Below are 16,394 nucleotides of genomic sequence, written 5' to 3'. Positions count from 1 at the left end.
CAAATTTAGTCTTTATTTTTATTTTTTAACTAAACATACTTACTTTGTGGATTCATGAAAGTGTTTTGATGTCTCTCAGACTATCCATTATCACATAAGATTGAAATAAATGCTGGCAATTTCAGACATGCATGCTATGATGATTAAAGAAAAGTTTGTTCTTTTTTTTGTTTTTTTTTTGGTTTTTCTCCGGTACTGGGAACCGAACTCACGACCTTGCGCTTGCCAGGCAAGTGCTTTGCTGCTGAGCTAAATCCCCAGCCCCTAAGAAAAGTTTGTTCTTAAAAATCCTCACAATTTCCATTCAGAGAATGCCTTCAGATTTTGCCGGGTGACATGGCAGACCACTGTGAAATGACCTCAAGCTTCGTCATGCTCTTGTGGTTTGCACTATTATATTGGTTTTCTCTTTCATTTGTTAAAAGTTACTATCAGCTCCTAGTTCTGCAGTAACCACAGAACTCTGAACCACACAGCTGCAGTTTCCTACCAGATGTGAGGGGTGCTTCCCAGGCAATGCACTTGGTTTGTGTGGAGAAGCTGGCTATATTCAAAGCTTGTTGCTGCTTTCAGACACAGGTGGCTCCCCGGCTGCCAGAGGGCAGGCTCTCTAGTCTGCCGTGCAGACATCAGACGCTGTTAGCATGTCAGGGCAGCCAGGTTGTTGCTTGCTCTTGGATGAATGGTAAATCTATTGGTGTTTCATTAAGATTTAACCTGAGTTTAGCTTTCCCAAAACGTAACCCCTTGAGTTAATATATCCATTCAAATTCTAGTAGTAGGGCCTGCTAAATTATAACTAGTATCAGAGAAGATTAGAACAACTGGCATTTATTTAGCAGCTGAGTGTTAAGCACATAAGTGCTTTTGCTGTGAAGTATCTCATTGAAATCCCACAGCAGCTTGGTGTGCTGCATCCCATCATTACCTAGATTTTAAGGAAAGTAAATTATGATTGTGTGAGATTAAGTCACACCGAGATTGAAAGAGGTTAAGAGCCAGCGTAGAGTTGATTAAATTACAGAACTAGTACACCTCTAAAGGTTTGTGTTCCAAAAGTCTTTAGAATTTCAGGAGAGTCTGTTGGCTTTGTCCAATTTAGATTCAAAGTCAAAAGAAGTTTAACCTTTTATCCAGGGCTAATTTTCTAAAATGATCAGTTTAGAGGTTTTGAGGTGTTTCCTACAATCAGTAACATAAAATCTTCACAGAGGAGACTAAGATTCCTGGTTTTTGATGAGCTAACTGCATGAGTCAAGGAGTCCTTTCTTTCCCTGCTTTTTTTCTTTTTGTCTACAGCTGGGTACAGAGGGGAAGAGGAAGCACTGTTTAAGAAAATACTTGATCTGTGTAAGGATTGGCTTTTCACTTTCTTTTGCTGAGAGGCACAGCGAGCTAAACACTTATTTGGATGTTTGCACGCAGTTCCTCAGGATTACTTCTAACATCTCTTTTCTAAACTTTAATTTTAACAGTTTAAGATGATTTACATTCTGGAGAAAAGAAGGCACATTGCTTTCTCTTGTTGGCACTCACCTTAGCACACAAAGAAAATCTAATTCTAAATCACTTATTGGTTCCTGGAGATTTCTTTCCATAAATGTCTTTGCTGTAATATTTAAATGAAAATTCCTAATGATTAGTATGTTACCAATTATTAAGATAATTTAAGTTTAAACTGCCTACAGGTATGAATTAGTGTAATTCAATTGCCAAGTAATTTTAAGAAAGCAATAAGGAAAATTCGGCAGGACTGTGAGAGTTCCACGGCCCACTTATGATGTAAGGCAAGGAACTAGCTTCTTACTTCTGGGGAACAGGTGTTTGAGGACTAAGTTTCTGAGTGTTAGAACTGTCTTAAGAGCTTCCCCCCAAAAAAGAGAAAATCTGAATTATAACAAGTACTTCTAGGAAAAGCACAAGGTTAGTCTGAACTGCATTTATCGGCAACCAAGAAAGAGCTACACAATGATTCTTACCCTGGTGGCTACACACAAAATATCCAGTTTCTATCAACCTTCCTCCACGGACAGGGAAAATGATTTTTTCCCTGTGGTTTTGCTTCTGGGCAACTGATATTTCCCTCTCTCTTTTCCACTTTAAAACAGTCAGGAGAGGATGGACTGAAAGTGCAGTAGGGGTGAGCTCTTGCCAAGAGTGGTGTGACTTACAGCGTGCTGGAAAGCTCCGTGGCCCGCTAAACCCAGCCTCTCCCTTTTCTGGCCTGGATGAGAATTAAGGGACCCTTTGGGTGTGAAAAATGAGAAATGAATCATCCCTGATACTTGGAAACTGCTCTGCTTGCCCCGTTGATTTCCCGGACACATTGCCTAGCTTAAGTCACCATTGCCATAAAGTGCTTACTGAGCCAATCAGAGAGCTCTCAGTAGGTGTTGTGCAAAGATTTCCGTGATCATATGAGTGTGAAGATGCTGCTTAACTTAGACGGTTTAGTTCAGTCCAAACACACTCTGACAGAGTGTGATCAGTAACCGTTAGGAGCAGAAATATGTGGGTAGAGAGAAAAGTATTTTAGGGATTTAGGGGAGGCCCTTCCTGGGTGGTAACCCAAGGTGAAGACAGACTGAAGGAAATCTAAACATATGCGGGTACAAGCGGACTGGGTGAGGGAGTTAAAAGAAAGGAGAGAAAGAAGGCTGAGAATGGCCTGCTGCTCTCTGGCGAAAAATTGAGAAGAGTGTCCCGTCTGGGGGAGCACAGCCGAGGACAGAAGACCGGGCAACCAGAAGGTCCCTGTTGGTCACCTGGGAACTGCCCCCTCCAGCAGAGACGGTGCTGGGCCAAAGCAAGGAGCTCCGCAAGGACAGGAGGACGCCAGCCTCCCCGCGAACACCTGGCGAGGTCCGGCTTGCAGAGCCCTGAATGTCCCATCGGTGGATAGAGAATCATGGAATGGTGGATCATATTTTCCTTCTGGATACCCGGAAATCCATTAGTGTATTGGATATACTGAGAATTTTTATTCCATTAGCTTTATTTCTCCAGTATTTCCTAGGTTTATAAGATTAGAGAACTTTTTTATTTGTTGATAATGATTGGTAATATCCCCTAGGACTCTGATTCCACAGTTCACACTGTAAGCAATACTGACTTCAGCATAAAATATTGAAGTGGGAGTTGAAGGAGGAAGTCTATTTTTTTTTTTTTTTTTGGTTTTTCTCCGGTACCGGGAACCGAACTCACGACCTTGCGCTTGCCAGGCAGGCGCTTTTGCCGCTGAGCTAAATCCCCAGCCCCAGGAGGAAGTCTATTTTGAAGAAAAATAGAATTCTTTCAGTGTTTCAGATAAAATGGAAGTAAGGATTTTTTACAATTATATGCGACGCTCTCCTCAACTGAGGTCATTTTTTAAAAAGAGAATAAAATACAGTAAAAATGATACAGAATTTTAAAACAAGATGATAGGGAAGTAACAGTGATCACTCGATGGCATTGTTATCTTCGTAGTGGTTGCTCGGATTACCAGGTACAGGCGTGAAAAGCTGATCAGACAATATAAGCACTAACTGTTCCTTTCAATGTACTAACAGGAATTAGAAGTACAATTATCTTGGCTATCAGCCGAAGCATCACAGTTGAACTCAGTTTTGAAAGGTGTGCATGTAATGGTGATGTAACTCAGTAGCACACTTGCCAGAGAGTGTGAGGAAAGTAAGGAGTGTGTGTTCAGTGTGCCCCCGGAGTCGGGGCTGGGGTTTCTTGCCTTGTTCCCTCCTCTGTATCGCAGGGATTGTGGTGAAGCCTAACTCTCAGGCCAGCAGGAATCCCAGGAAATGTTCATTGGGCCATTCTTTGCATAGCGCTCAGGCATTAAGAAATGTTATATGATATACTAAGTGGACTTTTATTTCTTGTACTAACCTTGGGAGAATGGTAGAGGTCTGAAACAGGTAAATTCTACAAGATCTTACTGATTGAAATCTTCATCAGTTGGTACATTTTATTTTATACAGAAAAGTGTACTTTTTGATTCATGGGCCCTCACAGAATTTGAATATTTCTGGTAAACCGGAAAGTTCTATTATTATGCCCTCAAGTCAAATCAAATCAACAATATACCTGATTGTACAGACATACGAGTGCTTTTTAACTTAGGAGATAGCTCCAAGTGCTGCCTTATAGTCTATTATAATATTGAAAACATTTTGGATGAAAACTACTATTTTCACATAGAAATTAAGAATTTATTTTTATACTTAGTTCAGATAAAATTTGTTTTTTAGAAATGAGTTTTTTGTTGTGGTTGATTCCTTAGGGAGAATAATTAGGTATTTTATCTAAAGTGTAACTATTTGCAAGCTATTAAAATATTCAAAAGAGTGATATAATATTTAAAACATGTATACCTACTATATTAGATGGCATCATATTCATGCAAGTAGAAAGCTTCTAAAATATTTTGGTTCGAGATTATAGTTAACATCTTTTTTCAATCAATTTAGTTGACACAACTAACAAAATGTCAAGATTTTTCTATGGTTTGTTGGAAGTAAAGTAAAATAACATTTTATGTACTATACTTTGGAACCCATCACTTTGTCAGATAAGAAATGAAAATTTCATTTATGGCAGCTGACTGGCTGGATTTATTTCTTTAGTCGTTAGTTATAACAAGAGGAATTCTTTTTCTTCCTGAAATATATTTCAGTGGTAGCAAATATTGAGATAAGACAAATGGATTTGGAAAAAGTCAAAGCAAACATTTCCAAGTTTAGGTTTTAATCACTCATAAACTATTAAAAGTTGATTTGGCTAAGAAGAACCCTGTCTGATTAAACACGTTTAACTTGATTCCAGTAACGGGTCATCAGGGTAAATAGGAATGTTACAGAAGCCAAACCCTGAATGTAAAGAGAAAAGCAGAGGTAGTTAGGACTTCAAGTACAATGAACACAAATGCTGACTTCTGCCCTAAAATTCACGTTGGGCTCCACTTCCAAATCCCACGAAGTGTGGAGGGTGCAGGAGAGAGCGGCAGGGCCAGGCGGGTGGTGAGTCCGCATTTCCCTCAGCTCCGCTCAGGAGCCTCTCACCGCTTAGGAAGCAGCCAAAGTTGCTAGCAGTCGGGATGCCCTGAATCAAGGGTTTCAACATCCAGAAGGCGTGGCTGGGGATTTAGCTCAGTGGCACAGCGCCTGCCTGGCAAGCGCAAGGTCATGAGTTCGATTCCCGGTACTGGAGAAGAAACAAACCAAAAAAAAAAAAAAAAAAAAAAAACATTCCAAAAAGCATCAAAACATGTTCTCTGTCTCGAGTCTCTTTCCTTACCCATTCCTTCTAAGAACTGGACCTCAAACCTTCCGGCAACTGAAAAATATACACCCGCTCTCACTCCTCCCTTGCTGCACGTGCGTTGGAGTGGGCGCCCCATCCCCCGCACAGCCTTTGGGTTTCCGGTTCCGTTTTCCCTGGGAGTCACAGCTGGTGCACAGCGCTGTGATGTAACCGAACCGACTGGCCCAGCGCCACGGGACTGACTCAACTGCGGCGGAGAAATCTTGCTAAGAAATGGGAAAATTTACCTTTCTTCCACATGAACAAAAATTTGGGGTGGTCAGAAAGTAGATTCCTAAGGCACTCTGGTGCTCTGATACAGCAGGTACATACCCTCTGTCCTCGCTCTGTCTGGGGTCTGTCTTTTACATAAATATCAAGTTTTCCCCGAAGTAGAAAGGAGTTCAAATAAAGGAGGCTGTTTAAATTTAAAAACAAAATTACAGTAAAAGGCACATGGCTATTAATCTCCCTCAAAGCACTCCGCCTCGCCTCAAACACATTCACCCCATCATTCTTACCCCTTTCCGAAGCAGCTGGAAGCCCTTTTTCTTTACAAGGTGTGATCAAAAATACGGTGAGTGCTCTTGCCAAGAGCCAGCTAGCAGAAGGCAGGCCGGTGAGAACATTACGCCGCGCTCTCATCCGCTGTGCTCATCTCGGCTGGCACCGTGAGGCCGCCGGCTCTTCCTGAAAGTCAGAACAACCGCAAAAGGTACATGTTTTAAATCAGTTCAGCGCATCAAGACAGCCCTGTCATGTAGTTAAAGACACTCACAAAAAGGACTTCTAGAACTTCCTCAGAAGGTGGCAAGCTAGGATAAGTGTGTTCCAAGCTGGGGGAGTATTTGGAGAGGAATTAATAGAAATGTGTTTTTAGCTGTAAAAATTTTAAAAAAATTTATGCGTCCACTGTATTTATCCATCACATATCACACACAAGACAGTAGTGTTTTGAGCTTCACAATAAAAATGACATGAAATGAAGTAAAATCTTATAAAGCATTTTGTATTGGATCAAATCAGAAACATTTAAAATGGTCAACATCTTTCTACTGCCTCACCTGCATTGGCAGTTTATAGAAAATATTATAGTGAAGGCAAAAATCTGCTTAATTTCAGTGTTTCTTGGAACTACTTGCTCAAACTCCTGTTTAAATTCCCTATTAAAACTCCTCAGAACTGGTATTCCGAGGAACTCAGCTTAGGAAATACCACAGCTCACCCATTTCGGGCACACATTTTCTTCTTTTTAGCACCTCTGAAGTGAGGCTGTTGTTTCGCGTTTGATGATGTCTTCGGTGTAATGAAACACGGCACAGCCCTACCAGCTTCAATGACACCCGCGTGTGCTGCTTCAGTGATGGTTAGGCTCAGCGACACTGACACAACCCACAATGTCAGTGATGGAGATAAAGCAGCAGTGTGCTGCCACACAGCCGACTGGATGGTCCCCGAGGAAACTGTGCTCCGAGCTGTTGGGTACTCACTCTCCCTTCCTGGTGCTGCTCCATTGCTCAGGGCAACGTCCAAGGTCATGAAATGGATCAAGAAGACCAGTCCATGTGGATCTGTTATGCCCAAACTCCTGGGCCCAGGAAAAGACAAAAGATCAAGAAAAAGGGGTTAAAGACAAATGCCAATTGTTTCAAATTTCTCAGAAGTTACCAAATGACACCTTGGCTTACAGTGCAGAAGTTTGACAGTGGCAGCTGAAGTCCAGGAAACCTGGGAAATGCAGTCACTTTTCTTAGCCTGCATGGGCGGAGATAAAAATTCTGTTCTGTGGTGAAAGCAGATCACTGGAGGAGAACCAGCAGCTGCCATTCTGCAGTCACAGTGCTGATAGAGGCAAGGGCACTAAAACTGACTCTGCCCCTAGAAACCAGCGAAACAGCAATGGATGAGTCCTGCGATGTTAAGGCATGAAGGCAGCTACTGCTGAAAATCAGAAATTCGTTTAACCACTAGCAACCAGAAAATTACCCTTTTCCTTCCCAGTGTCAGAGTTTGGTAATCACAGCCACTGACCTCAGACTGTGAAGATCAAACACACTTATATTCTCTGTTGCTTTATTTAATCCGTAAGTCTCTTTCCCTATCCCAATTAAAGTGGAGAAAGGGCAACTGCAAGTGGAGTGAGAGGGACCAAGTCACACAATGGATGTGGCGGAGGGAGAGACTCCAGTAAGGACGCACGGCACTTATACAGAGGCTCTTAGAAAATCAAGCTGTTCGTCTCAAACCGTTCTGCTATTCCCATTACCCAGAGATTAATTCAGTTAAACTCAGGAGTTATGTAAAGAAGTTCCCCAGTGCTTACCACTGCACTGAATAATATTTGTCCAGAATATCTTTAACTTTTAACTCCCAAATGGAATTATTAAAAAAGGAAGAGTGGGGGGCTGGGGATTTAGCTCAGCGGCAAAAGCGCCTGCCTGGCAAGCGCAAGGTCGTGAGTTCGGTTCCCGGTACCGGAGAAAAACCAAAAAAAAAAAAAAAAGGAAGAGTGTTAAAATTTAATTTGAAATCTGGCGAATGTTGAATTTGGAAATACATGATTAAAATGTTTTTAAACAATAATATAAAGGATTTTGAATGGCCATGTGGAAGTGTGTAAACCTGGCTTAAATACAAGTTTGTATGTTGTCTGTCTTGCTAAAGACACTAATTTTAGAATTCTTGTCAGTCTCAGCTGGTCTTCTTGATTCTTTTACTTTACTAGTTCTTCTTTTGACAAAAAATTAAGAAAAATTTAAAAATACATCAATCAAACCACTTTGAAGATATCAATATGTAATACAACAAGCACTGTTAATTTCCTACCACTTTGTTTGTAACTCCGTATTGTCTGTACTTTCTTTTGCTATTTTGTAAAATGTTGTCTGTCTGTTAATGTTTTCCTCCTTTTATTTTTAAAACAAAAATAAAAATACATCAATCAGTGAAGTCACACTTTTATTACTGATTCTTTTTTTTTTTTCTTTTGGTTTTTCTCCGGTACCGGGAACTGAACTCACGACCTTGCGCTTGCCAGGCAGGCACTTTGCCGCTGAGCTAAATCCCCAGCCCCTATTACTGATTCTTAAAAGCCATCATTTTGTGATACTTTACTTATAAGCTCTAAATAATATTCTTTCTTTACAGAATAATACAACAATTGTGAAATATAAAACTTTCTCTGCATTTTTAGATTAGATTGTCTGATATAAAATTGTCTAATAAATTCACCAGGTAATATGGATCTGATGGGCTTCAAGTTCTAGAGATTCATTTTTAGGAAAAGTAATGTTCAATAAGTGGCAAAAATATAAAAATCTAATAGATAAATTCACTTAGTTTAGTGAAATGGTAAACATATTTTCAATAAAAATGTCGTTTTGTTTCTCTTTTGCCTTACCTTATTAAGAAAGGTAACTCATTCACTTTCTTTTAGTTCAAAATCATCTTTTTTTTTTTTTTGTACCGCGAATTGAACTCAGGACCTTGTGCTTGCCAGGCAGGTACTGTGTTATTGAGCTACATCCCCAGCTCCATTCACTTTATTTTAAAGACTAAATCATAAAAGTCAAACGTGCTTGTTGGCACAATAGCTCACCTTACCATGCCCAGGTGAAACGCATTGCTGACGGGTGGACTCTGCCTGATATGTGCCTTATTGCTGCCAGAGCCAGCGTCGCTCACGTGCGGAGCACCCTGGTAGCTGCAATGTGGAAATCAGATTGAAAATAGCTCAGCCCTACGGAAATGCGTTTGAAGTAGGAGTGACACCTTTATGGCATCAGCAGAGCAGAAGGGTATGTCCTAGTCCTGTTAGTAAACTGGAACTGTAAGGTGATGAAATATCAGTGGACTGGAGCTGCTTTTCTGGAAAACTGAGACTGTATGACAAAGGGCTAAATGTACAGTGATGAGCCAATAATGTTAATAATAACAGCAACATTGCAGGGTAAGAGTGATGTATAGGATGTGTGTTTCTGGTCCACTTAAAAGGACATTTTTGGAGACTGAGTCTGTACCTCTGAACCTCTCCTACTCTGAGCGGTAAATATATTCTACTCCAACTCTCGGCTTCTTCAGCCTGATCCTTCGATGGCATCAGAATCCCAGCTGCCTGGTGTGTTAGACTGCTCCTAGGTTACCCTGCAGACACCGCATCTGCCAGATGCTCCTGCACTTTCCTTCATCACCGAGCTAAGCGGTGTGGTCAGTACTGGGCTTGGGGTTTCATAGCCCCCTTATCACGTGGCAGTAGTTCTCTAAATCAAAACTGAATGCTGTCGTTAATGATTAAATTTATAAATTATTTCTGAGGGGTACCTTTCCAAGCAGACATATAAATTCTAAATTTACTTTCTTTTTTTTTTTTTTTTTTGGTTTTTCTTCGGTACCAGGAACCGAACTCAGGACCTTGCGCTTGCCAGGCAGGCGCTTTGCCGCTGAGCTAAATCCCCAGCCCCTAAATTTACTTTTTTTAGACCTTGAGAATATTATGTACCTGTCAGAAGACACTTTACACTATAACAGATCAGTATCTTCTACTCTTTGGTCCATAGTCAGAAGACTTGCAGTAGGTAAACATTTTACCTTTTAGAGACAATTTACTTTTGCTACAAGGTGATGCATCCATATCATGATAAAATAAGAAAATAGAAATTGAGTGAGCTCTTAAGACTTTCAAAACCTGGTTCTATTTCCAGTAGTAAATCTTATTTATCTGAGAGTCCTTAACATGTCTTCTAAGTTTTAGAAGTGAGTTACTTCCTTTATAAAGAAGAGCTAATAATGTTTTCCTGGTTATATCACATAGGGCTATGGAGAAACAGGAAAATAATGAATATTGAAATACCTGGAAGACTTTAAAGCACTTTAAAAATGATGAGTGTGTATAAGTCTGTGTATATAAATGATGACAATTAACAAATCCCTATTTGATTTACTCTGATTATTTAGATGTGAATAGCATCACTCTTAGTAAAGTTTAAAAATAGTAAGACATTGTTTCTAATTTTTTGAAGCCCAAGAAAAGGAAATATAATATTTAATTTGCCTTTGGAAAAGACACCAGCGAATATTGACTCTGTCAGGACTATAACATGGACTTTTGAGACATCATGGTTGTGTACTTTTAGTATTACAAACTTCTTAAAGTCCTGTTAAATCTTTAAGAATTTTATAAATATCAACCAATTCCCAGTAACTGGTATAAAATTGGTACATTTGAAGGGCTCTCAGTATGTTAAAAGGTAGGTGTTATAAACGCACAATTTAAGAATTGAGTTCATTGCAGAATCACACACATTCTCCCAAACAGGAGGAGCAGGAAAGTAAACATTCCTTATGTGCACGGGTCTACGTAACCTCGTGGGTCTCTCATGTGGATGAGCAAACTGATCCAAGATCACAGAAATGCTGGCTTACATTATTGCACTGTGCAGTAAACAAAAAAATGACTTCCGTGTGTTGTTCATTATGATTTTGTATTATGTTGTGATTCCCCTCATTGCATTGTCATTTCTAAATAGAGAGTGAAGTGGAAATCATATATAGCTCTATTTTATTCAGAAATGTGAATGTACAAAATAATTAGACAGTAATAATAAACATTAATGGGGCAATGATATCATCTCACGATGGAAGTTGGGATGCATTTGAGAAAATCTGATATTTCTGTCTGTCTTTCTTCTAGGCTGCTTTACCTGCCAAAAGTGATCTTCCAGAATTTTTTATTGCTTCTTACAAGTGGCCAGGATGGACCCACGGCCCACTGGATCAAAAAAACTGTGCTGCATCCTGGGCATTTTCCACAGCAAGTAATAAAGTCATTTCCATTCCTTTTTTATAGTTTACCCTCTGGCTTTAGAGCCTGTGAGAGTAATTAAAAGATTTTTAAAATTAGAACTCTTAATAAATTTAGACAAAATTTAGCCAGAGAAAGCAGCCTGAAGATTATTTTTGGTCTAAAAATTGGTCACTAATCTCTAAGTTTAAATAAAGAAAGAATCAAAAGAGCAACAAAGTAATGCTGGCAAGGTTTATTAATTTTTTGAGAGTTAAGAACCAGCTAATAAGAAGAATGAGTATGTAATGTGCCTTTTCAGTCATAATATATCTATAATTCTAATGTGCATGTAATTTTTATATTTTTCTTTCTATAGGATTTATAAAAAACATATTTAGATATTAAATCATTTTGAAATAAAGTAAAATCTTAGCAGTAATATCGAATCAAATTGGTTTTATCACATTTTAAATAAAAATAAGTAAAGGTCTAGATTCTTATTCTGAAGTGATATAGTCGATCTTTTCATAAGATTAGCTTCCAAACTGTTAATCCAAAAGTGTAAAAACATTTCTTTTATATTAATTTTATGAAAGTTCACAAGCCCAGAAAATAAATTACTGAAGCTAACCCAAAGATTTGATCTCCAAAGTTATTCTCAAAGGAGTGCTGGTTAAATGTTAGCTATGAAATAGAACCTAACATGCTGATGACGGCCACTTTCACAGATCTCCATCAAGCTGCCTTCTGAGGTCTGTCAGTAAGTTCCAAGAGCGGTTCCCCCAGCTCACAGCACTGGAAGCACTGTGAGACATGCGTGTGAGCTCTTGGAGAAGCCAGCTCCAAAGGGCAGCATGCTGATCTTTTTGTCTGTGCATCATTACTGCCTAGTGTCAGCGGGTTCCTCCAGAATGGTCCAAGCTCCCCTCAGGGGAGGGGTGGGTTCATCTGTTACTTATGCACTGTTCTCACCTCCTTGATGCACACGTTGTCCTGCTATCTGGTGTTTGTCCTTACCGAGTCAGGGATTTGCTTTCCAAGCCTTGCTTCATTCATATGCGTGTGGGGGGTTAATCAGATTAATTACTTGCCACTTACATTCACATGGTGAATGGGTTATACCTCCTAGGTCATGTAGAAGAGCACGGCCTTTATTTATATGAGTACTTTTGGAGATATTTGAGGGACACTGTTAGAGGTGAAGCTCTGAGAGCAACTTCCCAGGCTGACCTGGGGTGATTTTTGTTGTCTTCCCAGATCTCGCAGCGGTAGGCTGCATCTGGATTGTCCTCTTGCCTCACTTATGACAGCACCGGAAAACCTGTTCTCAATCCTTCTGTGGGTTCAGAGAACACAGTGTTGTATCTTGTGTATTTATTATTGTAAATCGGGTCTATTTTATTTGTGTGCTAAATAAGGAAAAGAATAAATTCTTTTTTTTTGCGGTACCAGGGATCAAACTTACAACCTTGCGCTTGCCAGGCAAGCGCTTATGCCACTGAACTATGTTCCCAGCCCCCAAAAGAATAAATTCTTAAGAGCTAGAAAATTGTGTCCCGAAGTAGTTAAAAAATTTTAAGAGAAAACAAAAAAGTACAAATGGAATGAATGATGCATAAAAACAGGTGCACACACAGTTATATAACAAAATAAAATTCTCATTGCTTGTCAGAAGCTGAAGAGGTGAAGACATTTGCAGTGGTGGGAGTGATATGCGTCACCAAATAACTTTGGAGACTGAATAAAATAAACAGAAAACATTCGAGCCTGTCTCCGAGGTTGGGCCCAAGACAAGTTCTCAAAAACAGAGTGGAAAACCACTGGCTGTGCTGAGTCATTCTTAAGTCGCTGACTTTTTGAAACTTTTCAAGTGAATTTGAACTGAACTTTCAATGAGATCCAGAAACATCTACATAAGTAAGAACAACACATTGCGTAACATTAGGGCTGAAAACATGCGGCCTTGGTTGAAATCCAGATTCCTGGGGCTGGAAGAGACGTTAGGGGTCACCACACCTTCTTTGGGCCTTTGGTCTTGCGAAGGAGGTGCAGGTAGGGGAAGTCACTTACCTCAGGCCACAAAGGAGCAGTGTCAGAGGTGATCCTGAGGGCTGGGCTTCCACCTGGTTGGCTACTGTTTTCTGCTACATCCCAAAAGCATTTTCTGAAAGAAAGAAGTTGAGCTAACATTTTAAAAAATTTATCATTAATTCTAAGTCCTTGCACCAACTGTGAAAATATCAAGGAATGTTTACTTTGTTTTATGAAACAAGGAGTTATTCTCTTGAGAACATCACAGATGGCAATATAAGGCTACTTGTCACTACGAAGAGTATCCTAATAAAATAATAGATGGAAATCAAGGATGAAGTGTGAGATGGTATAGATTTAGCACATACTAAGCATCTATCATGTGCCAACAATTGCACTGCAGAGTTGTACAGCTGCTATTGGTCGCATGAAAATCATACAGAGATACATATGTAAAGGAATTATTTTAAAATGAAAATATTCAAATTAACACCCCAGTTGAGTCTGGTACACAGGCAATTTTAAAGAGAAAAAAACTTGTAATATCTACTCAAAAAAATGGATAGAAGAAATGTTAGGACTTTGTTGCTTTTAATTAAAATTGAGGAACATAATCTCTAGGGTTTAGCCTGAAACTAAACATCAAAGACTGCTCTAGGTGTCGAATAAAAACATAGACCTGTTATTGAGATAGTATCTACCCTAACTTTGTCATGTTCTCATCATTCATATTAATTTATTGAAAAGCATATTCATATTAGGTTTGAGAGCATGATCAAACAAGAACATGTATTGATTTCTCCTGCTGGTTTTCTCCCTTGTCGATTATTGTATGCACCGTGTCTCTTGCTTAATCACTCTGATTTCTAATGCTTTAGTGCTTGTAATATTAGCAAGCACTCAACATATGCACTGAAGAAAGGAATCAACTTGTACAACAATAACATTATCAGTTATTTAAACTGAGGCATAGAGACTCAGTCATAAAAATAAATGTATATATATATTACTGGTAATACTAATTAATATAGTTGCAATAGTTAGTAGTAATTATAATAACTATATTTTTAGCTATATATGTAAAACATTGTATATCCCCAGTTACATATATAGGATAGTTATATATAGTAATATATAATATAAGCATAATTACATGTATAGCTTTTTATAATAGCTGTATGTAACTAATATGGTTAGTAATTATATTGTTAATGACTGTTATAATTATAGCTCATAATATACTCACGTATGCATATATCTATGCATATATATGTATAGAAAAGGTGAATCCTAGATCTACTGAAATACAATTAAGATAATGACTTGCAATCATGTGATAAGCGTAAATCTGTGCTATGTAGCTTTTAAATATTTCTCAAGACAGATTCATAATGGTATGAATTAGCTGAAGTATGGTCTCCTGGGCAGTTACATTAGATAAAACCAAAAAGCTAATTTACTCCAACGTGTCAACTTACCATGGAGGTGTGATCAGCTTCCCTGACTTCCTCAGTTTACTCACATTCGTTTAAAGGTATAGTTACTCATAACAGCACGCAGGACACTCTCAGCGTAAGGAATAGAAATGCATAACATGTGGTCTTGCCCTCAAAAGCCCGCCCCTTGGCAGGTTTCTCAGTGGAGATGAGAGGGGCAAGGAGCTGAAAAAGTCTGTAAAGTCACTGAGTTACTGCAGCGATATGAGCGTGTGAGAGACGCTATGACGTGACACAGCTGAACTGGCTGAACGCTTAGATAAATTGGTGACATTTGGCTCTCAAATTTGTACAGTTTTGAAAACTAACAAAGGCTATGTAAATTGTAATTACTGTGGGACGTGCAATTTGAGTATTAATCAATATTCTACTTGGAACAGGTGTGGCCGCTGACCGAATAGCAATTCAGTCTGATGGCCGCTACACAGCCAATCTCTCCCCTCAGAATCTGATCTCTTGCTGTGCCAGGCACCGTCATGGATGCAGTGGTGGAAGCGTCGATAGGGCTTGGTGGTACCTGAGAAAACGTGGGTAAATAGCTGCTCAACATGTGTTTTTGGGCTTCTTATGGGTTTTGCTTTCAGTTAAAACAAATTAAAATCATTTTCAGCTTTTTATTTTACAAAACTTAGGCTGGGTACATGGCTCAGTGCTCAAGGGTTTGCTGAGTATACATGAGGCCCTGAGCTTGATCCCCAGCACTATCAAAAAGGAAAAGAAAAAAACCTGAAACATATGCACCACTTCTATAAATATAAACCTACATCACATTTAAGTATATGTTATAAAAATAAATATTTGTTATATATCTACTGCGGTTAAAGGCTGTGGAAGTAATTATTGAAGAACACAGACCTTTCCAGGCAAATGCATGCAAATATGAACTTGAGTACTCACGTAAATACTTTCTTTTTGTTCTTCTGAGTCGAATAGATCTATTGGTTCCCCACAGAAGGAATAAGTAATCAATGCCACTGATACTTCTGTGTACCTTTTAGTTTCCCAAATTGAAGGACAGATAATTCCAGAAAAAATTGTATTAAATATCAGGAAGCATTGTATGGTTGCCTCAACTCATCAGTCTCATGACTTGCTCCTGTTCCACTGGGGAAACACTGATTCACATCTGTCCTGAATCCGCCCAGCGTCCTTGTGGGGCCTGTAAGAGCTCATCTACATCAGCGCCCAGCTACTCAGTGGAGGAACAGCAGCAGGCAACCAGTGGGTGACACAGTGGCCCCCGTGTTTTCACCACCCTCTCACTGCTCTGGGTTCGCTACACAGCAGTTGGAGTCTATGAGCGGACATGAGCGTCAGCTGGTGATTAATGGCTAGAGGTTTAAAAAATTATTTTCATGTATTTTGTGTAATAAAGTAGTGCTTTACATGAGGAGCTTCAGCTGATAATTTTCTGGTGTAAAATTGTGCGATTGGCTTCTGTTTTATACTGTGAAGAGAAATAAAAGACTTTTAGAAGCTTAGAAATATAAATTACCTCTGAGACAAATAGCAAAATACCATAGGTGGAGCACCTCAAGTAAGAGCATGTTCGGGAGGCTGCAAGGTCCAAGGCCAACTACTGACTGATTCAGGGCCGGTATGGCTTGCGGAAGGTGGAGGGCTGCTGGTGTCTCTCTCCTTGTGCGCGCTCACCCCAGCCAGAGTCCACATTTGCTTCTCCCAAAGGCTTGTATCAGATCATCACACAGGCAGTAGATCTTTAACATGCAGACTGCATATTAACTCAGGTCAGTCCACAGACTCAAGGTTTAAAGCAAATGCAGCACTTT

At 39.5% G+C, this 16,394-nt stretch overlaps 1 protein-coding gene across 2 annotated transcripts in view; it reads left to right on the top strand.

Moving 5' to 3' along the window:
- Tinag (tubulointerstitial nephritis antigen) overlaps window positions 1-16,394 on the top strand; it is a 90,402-nt gene that overhangs the window by 21,532 nt on the left and 52,476 nt on the right. For both annotated transcript variants that reach the window (XM_005377590.2, XM_013510703.1), the window contains exons 5-6: window positions 10,985-11,108; window positions 14,985-15,135. In XM_005377590.2, coding sequence (XP_005377647.1) covers window positions 10,985-11,108; window positions 14,985-15,135 — 275 coding nt within the window. The remainder of the gene's footprint in view (window positions 1-10,984; window positions 11,109-14,984; window positions 15,136-16,394) is intronic.

Source organism: Chinchilla lanigera, unplaced genomic scaffold, assembly GCF_000276665.1.
Source record: "Chinchilla lanigera isolate Chin_1 unplaced genomic scaffold, ChiLan1.0 scaffold00010, whole genome shotgun sequence".
Taxonomy (NCBI): domain Eukaryota; kingdom Metazoa; phylum Chordata; class Mammalia; order Rodentia; family Chinchillidae; genus Chinchilla; species Chinchilla lanigera.
This window is presented reverse-complemented; position numbering and strand designations above follow the sequence as displayed.